Here is a 15,169-nt window from a genome sequence, read left to right as displayed (position 1 = left end):
GGCTTCCTGTGGGCTCCGGGCACCCCACGGGGTGGGTCTGGTTTCCCCGGGGTGTGATCGCTGTGGTTTTCTGTGGTCAGTGCTTTCCCCCTGGGGCAGTCCTGTCCTGCTGCCACCCACCTTGTCCCAGCGTTTTGAGGAAGGTGAGTGTTGCCAGCCCCTGCTCACCTCCCGCTCCCCAGAGTCTTCAGGGTTGCTGGGGCTCCCACTTGCCCTCCCGCTTGTTGGCCGGGCAGGCTGGGCTGCTGCGGAGCGTGGCAGTGTCCTTGCTGTCCCCAACGTCAGCCTTTGGGCGCAGGGACCTTTCCCTGGGTGTCACAGCCCTGCCCAGCCAGCACGTGCCCCTTTTTGCAGCCGGGCACCCTTCCCACCCCCTTTTCTGAGCCCAACCCTGCACCCGGGGTCGCGTCTCTCACCCTCCTGGGGAGACCCGGTGGTCCCTGTGCAGCCACAGGAGAGCATCCCCAAGCTGGGGCGCCCACCCTGGGAACCTCAGCATTTTAAGCAGCGCTGGGGAGGAGCTGTACGTGGATGATAACCCTCCGCCAGTCCCCTCCCCGGCTTTTTAATGCTCCCTTAATTGCGGCGGTGGTGCCGGGAGTCCCTCGCAGCCAGCCATAAATCAGGGCTGGAGCAGGACAGTCTCAGTCCGAGATAAGCTCTGATTGCCTTCCTCCCTCCCGGCTCGCCGCCTCCGCGATAAATGGGGCTGCGATGAGCCCGGGGGAGGGAAGGAGAAAGTGAGACGGGCACCGTAATCGCATTTGGCGCTTCGCTCCTGCCCTGCTGACGTTTGCCAGCCGCTAACGAGCTTAGCAGGGCCGCGGGAATGGGTGGTTTCAGGGGGGACGGCAAGGCGCAGGGCTCCCCACGGGGCGGTTTGGGGGTGCCCTGGGCAGAGCTGGGGGTTGAGCCCCTGGGTGGGCTGCGTGCCTGGGTGGTGGCACCCACCGGGGGGGGGCTCCTGAGCCTGGCGCTGGGCCGCCGAGTCCCTCCCGTGGGTGCTGCGTGGGACCCGGCTGCCCCAGCACCTGCAGACCTGCCCGGGTCGCGCTCTTGGCCACCCCCAGCCAAACCCCCCCCCCCCCCCCCACCGTGGGGACGAGCTGGCAGGACACCCTGCCCACAGCTGTCCCCCCGCCGCTCCGCGGGCTGCTGGGCGGCCTAATCGATGGCCATGGCAAGGAAGGGGGGGGGGACGGACACACACCCTGGCTGAGACCCCTGCGCTCGTGACACGGATGGGCACCCCGCGCGCTGAGGCCACCCCAGCTCGCCGCGCCTCCCGCCATCGATCGGGCGGCGGCTGGAGCAGCCGCTCGCCGCGGCCCATCCGTCTCCTCTCACCGGGGGCTGTTTGAGCAGGGAGCCGGCCCCGCGCAACCCAAATATTTAACTGCTGCAAATTGGCGGCTGGATCAATTACGCTGCGGCTGCCGGGGGCTCGCGACAGGTGGCCGCCAACCCCACTGTCCCCCCCCCCTTTCCCTGGAGCAGCCCTTCCACAGACACCCACCCCCCCCCCCCCCCACAGCACCCCCTTCCCCAGTGCACCCTTTCCTTAGAGCCCCTCTTTCCCGGTGCCCCCCCTTCCCTGGAGCAGCCTTTCTGCAGAGCCCCCCTCTCTGGAGCACCCTGTCCCCAACGTACCCCCCTCGCTGCACCCCTTCCCCACCGCACCCCCTCCCCAGGGTACCCCTCCCCCAATTCACCCCATTCCTGAAGCACCCCCTCCCTGGAGCACCCCTGTCCCGGTGCCCCCCTTCCCCAGAGCACCCCATCCCTGGAGCACCCCCTCCCCAGTACCCATCACGGGGCACCCACTGGGTAGGGGGTGCAGATGTCCCCCCCCTGGGGCTGTAGGACAGGGTGACATCCTCCAGTGGGGACTGGGGGCCCCAATACCCACGAGGGAGGGACCCCCGCGGGGTGAAGGTCAGGGGTCCTGAGTGTGGTGTCACCGCATGGCACTGGTGTCACCGGTGTCACTGTCATTGCAGGGCCCCCGGGGGTGTGGCACGGTGTCACTGTCACTGCACAGCTCCTGGGGTGCCACACAGCGTCACCACGGCTGCACAGTCCCACTCGTGTCACGCAGTGCTGCTGCCGCAGCCCGGCGGTATTGCACAGCGTCACTGTTGCTCCCTGGGGTGTCACACGGTGTCACTGTCACCGCGCAGTGTGCAGGGTGTCACTGTCACTGCGGGGCCGCCGGGTGCCATGCAGTGTCACTGCAGCTCCCGTGGGTTGTCACACGGAGTCACTGTCAGTGCAGGGGGTGTCACACAATGCTATGTCACGGCAGGGCCCTGGGGGTGTCACCCAGTGTCACTGTCACTGCACGGCCTGGGGTGTCACCCAGTATCACTGTCACTGCACGGCCGGGGGTGTCACCCAGTGTCACTGTCACTGCACGGCTGGGGGTGTCACCCAGTGTCACTGTCACTGCACGGCCCGGGGTGTCACCCACCGTCACTGCACAGGGCACTCCCCACTGCCACCCCCTGCACATCCTGTGGGCTGTCGCACCCCATCCCCACCGGCTGTGGGGCACCCTGGGGACAGCACCGCGGGTCCCAGCAGCCCCCGTCCCCCTTGGGGGGACACGTCCCTGAGCCCGTCCCCTCCGCCCACCCGGCCCCGTGGCTGGATCCTGCTGCCAGGCGAGCAGCCGCTTCCCATCGCTCACCAGCCGGCCCCGGCAGCCAGGCTCTAATTAAGTGGCCGTGTTGGCAGCCCTTAATTGCCACGCGGCGGGAGGGTGGCGGGCCCCGCCGTGCCCGTAATGAGCCAGCGTGACGGGGACGGACGGACAGGGATGTGCCACCCCCACCTTTCCCCCCCACCCGCAGCTGGGCTCCCCTCGTTGGGCAAGGGACGGTGCCCGGCGTCGGGCTGGGGCGTGCTGGCACGTCCCCGTCCCCAGGGCCAGGGCTAACCCAGCCAGCCAGCCTGCTGCTGGCCAGCCAGCAAGCCCTCTGGGTCAGCTGGCCCACCACCAGCCAACTGGTCAACTGGCTGATCAGCCAGCTAGCCAACCAGCCAGCCAGGCAATCAACCAGCAACTGGCCAGCTAGTCAACCAAACAGCTGGCCAGCCAACCCACCATCTAGCCAGCCAGCCAACGGCCTAGCCATCTACCAACCAGCCAACCAGTGAGTTGGCCAACCAGCTAGCCTGCTGCCAGCTAACCAACCAGCTACCAACCACCCAGCCAGCCAACTGACCAGCTAGCTAGCCGACCAGCCATCCAGATGGCCTTCAAGCCCACCAGCCAGCTGGCCAACCAGCCAGCCGATGAGGTGACCAGTCATCTCCCTGCCAACCAGCCATCTAGCTGTGCGGCTAGTCGGGCAGTCAGCTGGGCAACTCTCTAGCCAAGTGTGCAGCCAGCCAACTAGCCATCTGGCCACTGGCCATCTTCCAAAAGATCCAGCCAGCCCAGCGGTCAGGCAGGCAACCAGAACCACCGTCTGCCCACGTCCTGCCGGGCGCTGGGACCTGCCTCGCCTTCACCCCGGTCCTGCAGCCCTGTCCCCGGGTGTCCCTCATCTCCCGGGCTGTGCGTTGAGTGGGGACACCTCTGTGTGTCTGTGCCCGCGCCAGTCACCTCCCTGCCGCCCCGCTGAGCCCTGACACACTCATCACAGCAAGCGGGGCACTGGACACCTCCCAGCCCAGCGCTGGCCAGAGGCCCCCCCAGCCCTGGGGGTTTGGGCCCCTTTTCTCCCCAGCCTGGCGCCAGGAGGTGAGTGTTGGCTCCTGCCAGGACCATCCCCACCTCGGGCTGGGGCCAGGGAACCTTCCCTTGCTCCCGTGTCGATCTGTGCTGGCACTGCCTCTCCCCGGGCATCCACACCCCAGAAAACTCATTAATTCCTCCTTTTAATAATCCCCGTGTCCTGACGAGGCGGCCATGGCATCCTTTCTCAGGGACAGAGGTGACACGGGTCTGGAGGTTGCATGGCTGGGGTGGCTGGTGTCCTCCCTTGAGACCAGGGGACAGCCTGCATCGGAGGTCCCAGGCTGGTCCTCCTCGGGGTGGCTGCTGGATGCATGAGGGGGTGGCAGGGTGCATGGACGGACGTGTGGATGGAGGCAGGGACGGGAGGGTGCATGAGCAGGTGCGTGGATGGATGCAGGGACACAGGATTGATAGGCGGATGAATGTGTGGACAAATGGCTTCATGGACACACGTGTGGATGAGTTTGTGAGAGGATGGATGTGTGGGTGCAAGGAGAGGTGGATGGACGGACGGACGGACGGACGGACGGATGGGTGGATGGATGGATGGATGGATGGATGGATGGATGGATGGATGGATGGATGGATGGATGGATGGATGGATGGATGGATGGAGGGTTGGATGGATGGGTGGAGGGTTGGATGGATGGATGGACGGACGGATGGATGGATGGATGGATGGATGGATGGATGGATGGATGGATGGATGGATGGAGGGATGGATGGATGGATGGATGGAGGGATGGATGGACGGATGGACAGATGGACGGACGGACGGACGGACGGACGGATGGATGGATGGATGGATGGATGGATGGATGGATGGATGGATGGATGGATGGATGGAGGGAGGGATGGATGGACGGATGGACAGATGGACGGACGGACGGACGGACGGATGGGTGGATGGAGGGATGGATGGATGGATGGATGGATGGATGGAGGGATGGATGGATGGTTGGAAGGATGGAGGGAGGGAGGGATGGGTGGGCAGATGCCACCGTGGCCGTGGGAACCTCCAGAGGAAGCCCCAGGTGGGAGCTCAGGAGGCCCCTCCCAGCTCTGCCCCAGCCCTGCAGCCCAGGCTCCCATCGCCCCAGGGTGTCCTCCCACCCCAGGTGGGGGCCGAGGGCGCAGCCCTACCCCCACCTGAGTGTCCCCCTCCCACAGCCCCTCCCGGGCCCCCTCCTGGGGACACAGAGTGATTTTGGGGGACAGCACCCAAAATCACGGGGGACAGCTTGTGAACACCCGCTCCCTCCCCAGGCTCGTCAGCGTGGGCTGACATTGGGCTCGTTAGTTATTCCTGGCTCCGAGTCCTAATTACTGCCAAGCCCTCGTTGCCACCCGCCCGCTCTAACCCACGGCTGCGGGGCTGGGCAGTAGGTGCCAAGATGCCACGCGGGCGCAGTGTCCCCAAGCCACCACGTCACCCCAGCCATGGGTGGTCCTATAGGCAGCGTCCCTGGCGTAGCTGCAGCAGTGACCGCCCCCCCCCCCCCCGCCACAGTGCCAGGAGGGGAAACTGAGGCACAGGGCAGCGCCCAGCCCCTCGAAAGCCCTTGTTCCAACCTAGCCGCCCTCACCCTTCCCCAAATCCTCCCTAGTGACCTCCCCAGCGAGCAGCGGCGGTGCAGCCACCCCCCAGGCTGAGCCTGCACCCCAGAGCATCGATCGGGGGCCCCCCCCTGCCCCCGGCCCCGGCGTCCCCTTGGTGTCACCCACCCGCCTCCCCGCGTCATGCTGCCAGAGCAAACAGCCGTGGGCTCGGCCGTGCATCGATTCTGCGGGAGCTGCTGTTTGCTTAACCTTTGCAGAGGAGCGGCAGCGGCTGGCGTCGAGCGGAGCCGCCGCCGCAGCCACTGCAGCCGCCGCTGCAGCTGCCACCGCTGCTGTCACCTCCCAGCTTTGTTCCTTTTCCCCATCCTGTGCCCTCAAGCGTGGCCCTTCGGAGGTTTGCCATCCTGTTGTCCATCCCCAGGTGGATGGAGCCAGTTTGGGGGGGGCTGCGCTGCACCCCCTTCCCGTGCAGGGGTTGGGGACAGGGACAGGGAACCCCTTGGGGCCTCCAGCCAGGGTCACCCGGGGTGTTGTCCCCATCCGTGAGGTGCTGCTTCCCCAGGGCGGTGGTGAAGCCACCCTGGCTCTGCAACCAGGCTGCGGGGACACGGCCTGGGGACGTGGTGGTCTGGGGTGGTGGCCATGTCATGGGGACACTGTGGGCTGCGGTAGTGAGGTGGCCCAGGGCTGGGACACGATGGCTTGGTGGGGTGAGGTGGCCCAGAGCGGTGGCCATGCCATGCAGGGGACGTGACCCAGGCCGGTGAGGTGACCTGGCGTGGTGGCCGTGCTGTCGGGACATGGTGGCTTGGGTGGTGAGATGCCCTGGCGTGGTGGCCCCGTCACGGGGACACAGTGGCCCGTGGCAGTGGGGTGACCTGGGGCAGGGACACAGTGCCCCAGGGTGGTGGCCGTGCCATGGGGCACAATGGCCTGTGGCAATGGGGTGACCCGGGGCTGTGGCCCCACCACGAGGGCACAGTGGCCAGGACAAGGGATGTCCCCTGACCCCCCAGGTGACACGGGGGGCCCTGACGCAGCCAGCGAGTGCCTGTGTCCCCTGTGTCCCCGCCACGGCCACCCCGTCCCCACGCAGAGCCCCCTGCCCACCCGGGCCACCGCAGCACGGTGCTGGCGGGTGACTCACGCAGCCCGTGACCTCGGCGAGGCGTATTTTTAGGCGCTTGTTAAAAAAAAAAGATAACGAGGATTCCGGGGGGGGGGGGGGGGGACAACAACGACACACACACACAGACACACAGACACGATAACAATGGAGAAAAGAACCAGGGGAGGAGCCCGTGACATGACGGTGACAGCCTGGGGGGGGGACACAGAGCTGGCAGCACCCCCACCCCAAAATACTCTGTGCCCCCCCCCCCCAACCCTCATTAAGCCCCCAGGAATAATTGCCTCCTTAAAGCCAGCTAATTGATTTTTGCACGCTGATTAAATTAAAGCCTCTGCAGGAGCTGGGGGGGGGACACGCGGGGGCGATCGATGGGCTGCCAAGTGTCCCCTCGGTCCCCCCCTCCTTTGGGCTGGGGGTCTGGGCTCCGTCACCCCTGTGTCCCCTGGGGTGTGGGGACACTGCACGGGCGTGGCGCTGGAAGGGGACGTTCCCCCAGGGTGGAGTATTTTTGGGGGTGGGGACAATGACCCCGTGGACCCCAGAGGTGCCGCGGGGGGTTGATGCCACCTCGGCATCGTCACCCGGGGCCACCAAACCGCTGTGGCGGGTGGCCCGGGGAGCAGCTCCCCATGTGTGTCCCCCACCCCCGTCCCCTCTGTGTCCCCCCCCCCCCGTCCCTGTGTCCTTCGCTCACCCCCGGCACTGGTGGCGGCTGTCACTTGCCATCGCGTCCCGCCGTCCCCGCCGCGGCTGATGGAGGTGGCAGGCGACGGAGCGGGCACAGCTGTGTGTCCCTGTGTCACGAGCCCGCCGGTGCTCAGCCCCGCGGGGACGGCTCTTTCACGTGGCCGTTCACCCCTTAGTGTGGCCTGGCCGTCCCCGTGGGGGCACCCGTGGGTGCCCTGTTGCCATCCCGTCCCGCGACCCCACAGTTGGACTCCCCCCAGGGGTGCTCCTGGGTGGTGGGTGCTTGGCACGGGTGTCACCTGGGCTGTCCCAAAGTGTGGGTCCCCTCAGAGCCGGGCCCCCGTGGGAGGGGAAACTGAGGCAGGGAGGCCCTGGGCGTGCTCTGGGGACCGTCCCCCGTGGGTTTGCTCCCGTGGGGACACAGGTCCCAGAGCTCCCGGGCACAGAGGTGACGGAGCGGCAGACCCCGTGGGGACGTGGCCGCCGGGTGCTCGGGGACGGAGGTGGCATCGCCTGGGCCCCGTGGGGACGGGGCGTGGCTCGGGGTGAACACGCGGGGACGGTCCACGCGGCGACGGGCCCACAGAGGGGGGTGCCCACCGGTGTGTGTGTGGGAGGGGGGGGCCTGGGGAGGTGCAGGGGCCGGCGGGACCGGGGTCCCACGGAGAAACCGGCGGTCACGGGTGGGGCGGGCACGAGCGGCACCGTGGGGAGGGGCTGCGGGGGTGGGCGTGGCATAGGCGGGGGGGGTGTGGCGTAGGGGGCGTGTCTCCCCGCCCGCGGGTGCGTGGGCGTGTCCGTGGGGCGGGGAGGAGGGCGTGGCACGGTGCGGGGTGGGCGTGTCCGGGGCGGGGAGTGGGCGGGGCCTGGGCGGGCGCGGGGCGCACCGGAGCCAGCGGAGCGCAGCGGAGCGGCCACCGCCGCCGCCACCCCCGAGCCCCCCCCCGCCGCCGCCGCCCTGCTCCCCCCCGCCGGCACCATTCCCACCCCCGGGCGACAACGCGCCCCGGCCGGGCGGCGGCTCAGCCTGGGCCGGAAAACTTTGCTGGCGGCCGCGGCGGGGGTGGTGATGGTGCTGGTGCTGGTGGTGCTCATCCCGGTGCTGGTGAGCTCCGCCGGTACCGACGGCCGGTACGAGATGCTGGGGACCTGCCGTATGGTCTGCGAGCCCTATGGCCCCGCCGCCGCCGCCCCCCCTCCGCAACCGGCCGAACGCGGCCCCCTCCCGCCGCCCTCCACCCTGGTGCAAGGTCCCCAAGGCAAACCGGGGCGACCAGGGAAACCGGGACCCCCGGGACCCCCGGGAGAGCCGGGACCCCCGGGACCGGCGGGGGCGCGGGGTGAAGTGGGACGACCGGGACCCCCGGGATTACCGGGACCGGGGGCTACGGGTGCGGTGAGCGCGGCTACCTACAGCACGGTGCCGCGCGTCGCCTTCTACGCTGGCCTCAAGAACCCCCACGAGGGCTACGAGGTCCTCAAGTTCGACGACGTGGTCACCAACCTGGGCAACAGCTACGACGCCGCCTCGGGCAAGTTCACCTGCGCCATCCCCGGCACCTACTTCTTCACCTACCACGTCCTCATGCGCGGCGGCGACGGCACCAGCATGTGGGCCGACCTCTGCAAGAACGGTCAGGTAAGGGCTGGCCGTCCCGGCTACCAGCCCCACCGCGGGGATGGGAGCTGCTGCTGCCCCCCAAGCACCAGAGAAGGGCGCTGGGTGCTTCCACAGGGCGCTGCGTCCTTTTCCCAGCCCCAGGGATTCACCCCCCGGGGTGCTCCATCCTTCTCCTGGCCCCAGAGGTGAACCCTCAGGGTGCCACATCCTTCTCCCGGTGCTGATGACGGGCTCTGGGGGCTTCCCTGGGGAGCTCCGTCCTTTTCCCAGCCCCAGGGATGAATCCCCAGGGTGCCACATCCTTCTCCCCGGCCGCAGAGATGTACCCCTGGGGTGCCCTGTCCTTCTCCTTGCCCCAAGGATGCACCCCTGGGGTGCTCCATCCCTCTCCCTGGGGCAACGATGGGGCTCTGGGTGCCCGTGCGGGGTGCCCCATCCTTTTCGCAGCCCTGGGGATGTACCCCCAGGATGCTTTGTCCCTCTCTTGGTGACAATGATGAGCTCTGGGTGCACCCTCAGGGTGCCGCATCCTTCTCCTGGACATGGATCTGCACCCCCGGGGTGCCCTGTCCTTGTCCCAGTGACGTGATGGGCTCCGGGTGCATCCCTGGGGTGTCCTGTCCCGCTCCCAGCTCCGGAGACGCATCCCTGGCGTGCCACATCCTTCTCCCAGCCCTGGAGATGCGCCTCCAAGACGCTCCATCCTTCTAGTAGTGAAGATGGGCTCTGGGGGTGTCCCCGGGGTGCCCCGTCCTGCTCCCAGCCCCGAAGATGCACACCCAGGGTGCCCCATCCCTCTCCTAGTGCTGGGACACACGCTGCCACCATAGCCGTGCTGCCCTGCTGTGTCCCCAAGGGTCCCCTCAGTCCTTTCCTTGGCCCCGGAGACATGCCCTGCCACACTTCTGGGGTGCTTTGGGGTGTCCCTGCAGTGTCCCCAGTGTGTCCTGCCCTCCCCGGCTGTGCTATCATCCCCACTGGGTCTCCCTGGGGGGACAGGGCTCTTCTGCAGGGGACAGTGCTGGGGGGGGGTGCAGCACCTGCCCTGCTTTTGGGGTGCTGCACCCCCAGCCCAGGGCCAGCTCTGCTGCCCCTGTGTCGGGAGAGACGTCCGCACCCCTGGCCAGGCTGTGTGGGGACACCATGGGGAGGACGCCCCGAGGCTGCCTCCGTCCCTGTCCCCCACCCCACTCCAGTTCCCCCCAGACCCTGAAAAACCATCTGAAAATCCTCCCAATCCTGAGATGCAGCTTCTCCATCCCCACTGGTTTTGGGTGACGCCCAAAGTGCTGCCCCTTTCCAGTGTCCCTCCTGGCCGTGATCTGAGCCTGAGATGTGGTTGTGACCCCCAAAATGTCACCTGAGCTCAAGTCCTTTGGGTGTCACCGCACCCAGCATCCTCGCTGGGATTTATCCCGCCCTGCTTCCACTTCCCATCATTTTTTCCCAGCATCGAGCCCCGCAGTGCATCCCCATCCTGAGGATGTACGACACCTAATTAACCCCAAACTGAGTTAAAACCCCCCCAAAATAGTGAGGGATGGGGGGGAAGTGGGAGCCCTGGCACAGCCACTGCGCTTTGCCCCTTGGCTCTGAAAACCTCCAAGCCGGGTGCGCAGCAGAGGCAGGAGCCGCTTGGAATTTTTTTCTCCATTCAAACAGTTTAAATTTTCTTTTATTGTTTTTTTCTTTTTGCCTCCCCTGACTCCAGTCCCAAATTTTGGGGGGTCCTGGTGACCCTCGGCACTGCTGGCTCTTTCTCACAAGCAGCATCCATGTAACTCCAGACTGAGCATCCCCCCCAAATCACCTCACCCCCTTTTTCCTCCCCAAAAATATTTTTGGGGACCCCCACCAAACCTTCCCACCTCCTCCTGCCCCCCACTGAGCTCTGACCCCCCCAGACTGGTGGGGGATCGATGCACCCGGGCGCTACTGGCTGAATTTCCAGAAGCTACGGAGCCCCTCGTCGAGAGGAACCACGCTTGGTCGGGCGCGCGATGCAGCTTAATTAACCGGTTGTTAATTACTAACGAGGTATCGCCGCTCCAATATTTATAAAGAAGCGGCTCGGGAGGCAGGGGAGCGTTTCAGTGGGCTGGCTCTGGCGGGAGAGTTTAAAAAAAGTACCCCCAAAATGCCCCAAATAATTAAAAAAATTGGGTTAATTAGGGTTTTGTTGCCAAAAATGCCCCATCCCTGTCAAGGCTGGGGGGGCCCAGGGGAGCCGGGGGTTTTCCTGGCGGATAAGCGTCGATCCCGGCATTCTCTGAGGGAGTTCTAACTTGGGGGACCCCTTGTGACCCCCCCACTTCCCTCTGAGCGCTGCCGGTTTTGGGCACAGTCCATCACCCCTGCGTTGGGGCTGGAGTTAATGAGAGCCAGGGGAGCCCCGGCGCGGGGAGGGAGCTGCTCCTGGTGGTTAATTAGCATTAATTATTCTTATTTGTAATAGCCCATAGACAGGCGAGCAGGGCAGCGGGAAGGGGGGAGGTGCTGGATGGTCGGATGGGTGGGGGGGTTGGAGCGGGGTGGTTTTGGGGTCCCCATGGTGGGGGTGACCGTGGTGGGTGAGCTGAAGGCCTGGGGAGGGGCACAGCCCCCCGAGGCGGGGGGGGGGGCTGGGGACAATCCCCGAGGGACCCTGTCTGTGGGGACACGGGGACCTGCCAGGAGTTCCTGGGGGGCACCCACTGTCCTGGCTGGGGGGCTGGGGGGGGCACCTGCTTCTGCACTCAAGGGTCCTGGGGGGCACCCACCACCATGCCCAGAGTGGGGTCGTGTCTGGGGGTGCTGGGGGGGCACCCGCTGCCATGCCCAGGGGAGTCTGAGGTGAGGCACCCACCACTGCACTTGGGGGTCCTGGGGGGCACCCGCTGCCACACACTGGGGGTCGTGGTGGCCGTGGCATGTGGGGCACAGGGTGTCCCTGAGGCACCGAGTGTCACCGTGAGCAGCTCAGCCAAGGGAGCACCCCGCTGCCCCCCACCCTTCCGCCCACCCTTGGGTGCAGCCAGCCACGTCGGGGACCTTCCCACAGTGTCCCCGGGGCTGGTGACACCCCCCGGGCAGCGTCACTGGGGTCATGCGGCAGCAGCTGCAGCAGAGCCAGCCGTTGGGGCGGGGGGCCGTGTCCCTCCCATGGTTCCCACCCCCGGGGGGCTGTGCCTGGCATGGGGAAACTGAGGCACAGAGCAGGATGAGCCTGTTGGAGGAGGGGGGATGAGGTGGCAGCCCCCACCTCCTCTGCTGCCGCGGTGCCAGGAGTGGCTCAGCCCGGCCCAGCGCTGCCATTTATCTTCCCTGGTTAGCGCGAAGGGGCTGCCGGGCACGTGGTGACGAGGCGGCTCCTTAACGAGGGAAGACGGATGGCACCGGGAGGCTCTGGCTGCGGCGGGGGATGATGGCAGCAGAGCCCAGCGCCAAACAGCTTTTCCTCGTTCTCCTTTCCCCCTGCTTCTTCCCCTCTCCTCTTCCTCAGCACGACTCCCAGTGAGGCAGCATCCCCTGGAGATTGGGGCGCTGTGACCACCTGAGATTCACCGTGCGTCCCCTTCCCCGGGATAGGGACCCTCGTGGTGGTGTGGTAGACACAGGGTGACTTTTAACAGGGTGATAGTGGTGGTGGTGGCACGGGGGATATGGCTGCGTGGGTGAGAGCAAGCCCTATGGGACCACCTGCTGGGCCATCAGTAGGTTTCGGAGTTAACAGTGTCTGACCACACCATCACAGGCTGCCCGTGAGCTTGGGGAGACAAGGAGGAGAGGACCTGATCCTGGTCCTGGTGGCAAAGGACAGGAATCCATGGGGACAGCCCTCCTTCCCCTGTTGGCTCTGGGACCCCACAGCCGCTCAGCAGTGCCTCTCTGCCCGGCGTGAGCCAATTAAGAGCCCATTCTCATCAGTTGTAATTAGGAGCATCTTCTCCTCGGCGCATCGTTTTTGCATTTCACTTGGGATTTTACCTGCCGGCTTGTCACTGTCACCCAGCGCCGCACGATCTCCCTGCAAGGCGCCGGCGTGGATTTGATTACCCAAATAATTCTGCAGTGGCAGCAGGCTCCAGCCACGGAGCTTCTTTACCAGGCGGTTACGGCACCTCCGGCTCTGCCGGCACCTCCCAGCCTTGTCCTCTGGCACCGAGGAAATATTCCTCCGGGGGAGCATCCTACCCCCCAGCAGGTTGGGATCCGGGTGAGCAGCAAGGCTTGTTTTGGGGGGTTTTGAGCTCAGCTGGCTCAGCCCTTGCCACACACTCACGGTCCTCGTGGGAAGTTGTGCCAGGATCATCAAGTTGGTTGGGGGCTGGGCTGGGAGATGGGTTCCTGTGTCCGAGCCCTAGTCCCATATCTGAGCCATGGCCCTGCATCCGACTCTGGAGTCGGGGTCTCGGGTCTGAGCCGTGGCCCCACATCTGTACCAAGTCAGGGTCCAGTGTCTGAGCTGTTCCATATCCAAACCCAGAGGTGGGGTCCCATGTCTGACCTGTGGTCCTGCATCCAAACCCAGAGTCAGGGTCCCATGTCTGAACCGTCATCGTGCATCTGAACCCAGAGGTGGGGTCCTGTGTCTGAGCTACGGTCCTGCACCCAGACCTGGAGCCGTGGTCCCATGTCCGTGCCATGGTCCCTCATCCAAACCCAGAGCTGTGGTCCTGTGTCTGAGCCGTGGCCCCACATCTGAACCTGAATGTGTGGTCCCACGCCTGAACCCAGAGCCATGGTCCCACGCCTGAACCCAGAGCCGTGGTCCCACATCTGAGCCCGCTGGGTCAGGGAGAGGCTCTGGGCGATGCTCAGAGAAGCCACCTCCATCCGGGACCCATTCACCCAGGGGTGGGGATCCAGGGCACCCCACGCTACCCCAGAGCTGGCGAGCGGTCTCCCTGGCTGTGGATGACCCCGGGTTGTCCCGTGGGACCCGAGGGCTGAGCTGTCCCCGGAGCCGGGTAACGCGGGTGTCCCCTGCGCAGGTGCGGGCCAGCGCCATCGCGCAGGACGCCGACCAGAACTACGACTACGCCAGCAACAGCGTCATCCTGCACCTGGACGCGGGGGACGAGGTCTTCATCAAGCTGGATGGGGGCAAAGCCCATGGCGGCAACAACAACAAGTACAGCACCTTCTCTGGCTTCATCATCTACTCGGACTGAGTCTGGACCCACAGCATCGCCCCACGGCCCTCCAGCCCCACGGCATCCCCCTGCTGCCATCCAGCCCCACGGCATCCTCTGATGGCATCCCCCAATGACCGTCCAGCCCCATGGCATCCCTCTGCCATGGTTCGGCCCCACAGCATCCCCTCGCAGCCGTCCAGCCCCACAGCATCCCCCCACTGCTGTCCAGCCCTATAGCCTCCCCTTGCTACTCTCCAGCCCCACAGCATCCCACTGCCATGGTCCAGCCCCACAGCATCCCCTCACAGTGATCCAGGCCACCTACGGTGCCCCAAACCCCCCCTTTTCCCATTAGCTCACCCCACAACTGCTAATTGAGGGCTGGGGGGGCCACAGGAGGCTGGGGGCCAGCAAGAGGCTGAGGGATCCCCCTGTGCTGCCCCACTGCACCCCCATCCCCTGGCTGCGCACCCCGCTTGGTCCCGTGGCACCCTGCTCCCTGCTGCCTCCCCACACCCGGGGTGATGCTGGGGGCCGGGGGGTCCCCGCCAGCATGTATATATGTACAGGACGCGCAGATGTCTATATGGGTGCCCCCCTCCCGTCCGGCCCTGTGCTGGGGGGCTGCGCTGGGGTGGGGGGGGAGACACCTTGCTGCCCGACCCCGGGGCGACTCCATGGTAAAGCAGAGCTGTGACCTCTTCCCGTGTGCTGTCTGTGTCCCCGCGTGGGGCAGAGCCAATGTCCCCCACTCCAGGGACAGGGTCGTCCTGCCACCCCCCTGCTAACTGACCCCGCTTTGGCTTCCCGAATCGGCCCGGCCAGGGGTGCCAGGCGGGGCTCCCCTCACCCCAAGCGTAGGTGTCTCCTCTGCCACCTCCAGCGGGGGCACTGGGGGTGCCACCGTGGCCGTGTCCCTGTCCCCACAGCCCAGGTGGTCCCATGGCGGGGGTGTCCCCTCGGGGACGTGGCATCCCCACTGCGAGGGGGGGGTGGACATCATCAGGCCAGACGGAGCCCTGGGGACCCTCCGGCACACGCACCCGTCACCGCTGCCTCGGCGCAGGCAGGACGTGTCCCAATTAGAGGTGACAGCGGGTGCCTCCGGCCGCCTCCCGAGCGGCTGCGGTGGGGTCAGGGGACAGGAGCCGCTGGGGACACGTGTGGGGGTGGGTGTATGTCCCCTGGCAGGTCCCTGGTTTCTCGTTTCTCAGCACTAATTAGCAGGGACGAGGCGGTGGCTGGGCAGCGGGGCTCGTGAGGGCCGGGGCTGCCAGCTCTGAGGCCAGGGGCGGCTGCAGCCGCCA

The 15,169-nt window shown here is 66.4% G+C and overlaps 1 protein-coding gene across 1 annotated transcript; it reads left to right on the top strand.

Annotated features, from left to right (window-relative positions):
• Positions 1-7,991: 7,991 nt before the first annotated feature.
• C1QL1 (complement C1q like 1) lies at positions 7,992-14,563 on the top strand. The gene is made up of 2 exons (XM_033006627.2): positions 7,992-8,763; positions 13,719-14,563. Exons 1-2 carry the CDS (start codon positions 8,194-8,196, stop codon positions 13,896-13,898), a joined length of 750 nt encoding a protein of 249 aa, XP_032862518.2. The 5' UTR covers positions 7,992-8,193; the 3' UTR covers positions 13,899-14,563.
• Positions 14,564-15,169: the final 606 nt, after the last annotated feature.

Source organism: Tyto alba, unplaced genomic scaffold, assembly GCF_018691265.1.
Source record: "Tyto alba isolate M040663 unplaced genomic scaffold, T.alba_DEE_v4.0 Super-Scaffold_12, whole genome shotgun sequence".
Lineage (NCBI taxonomy): Eukaryota > Metazoa > Chordata > Aves > Strigiformes > Tytonidae > Tyto > Tyto alba.
The sequence above is the reverse complement of the archived record's forward strand: the minus strand, read 5'-3'. Positions and strand labels throughout refer to the sequence as shown.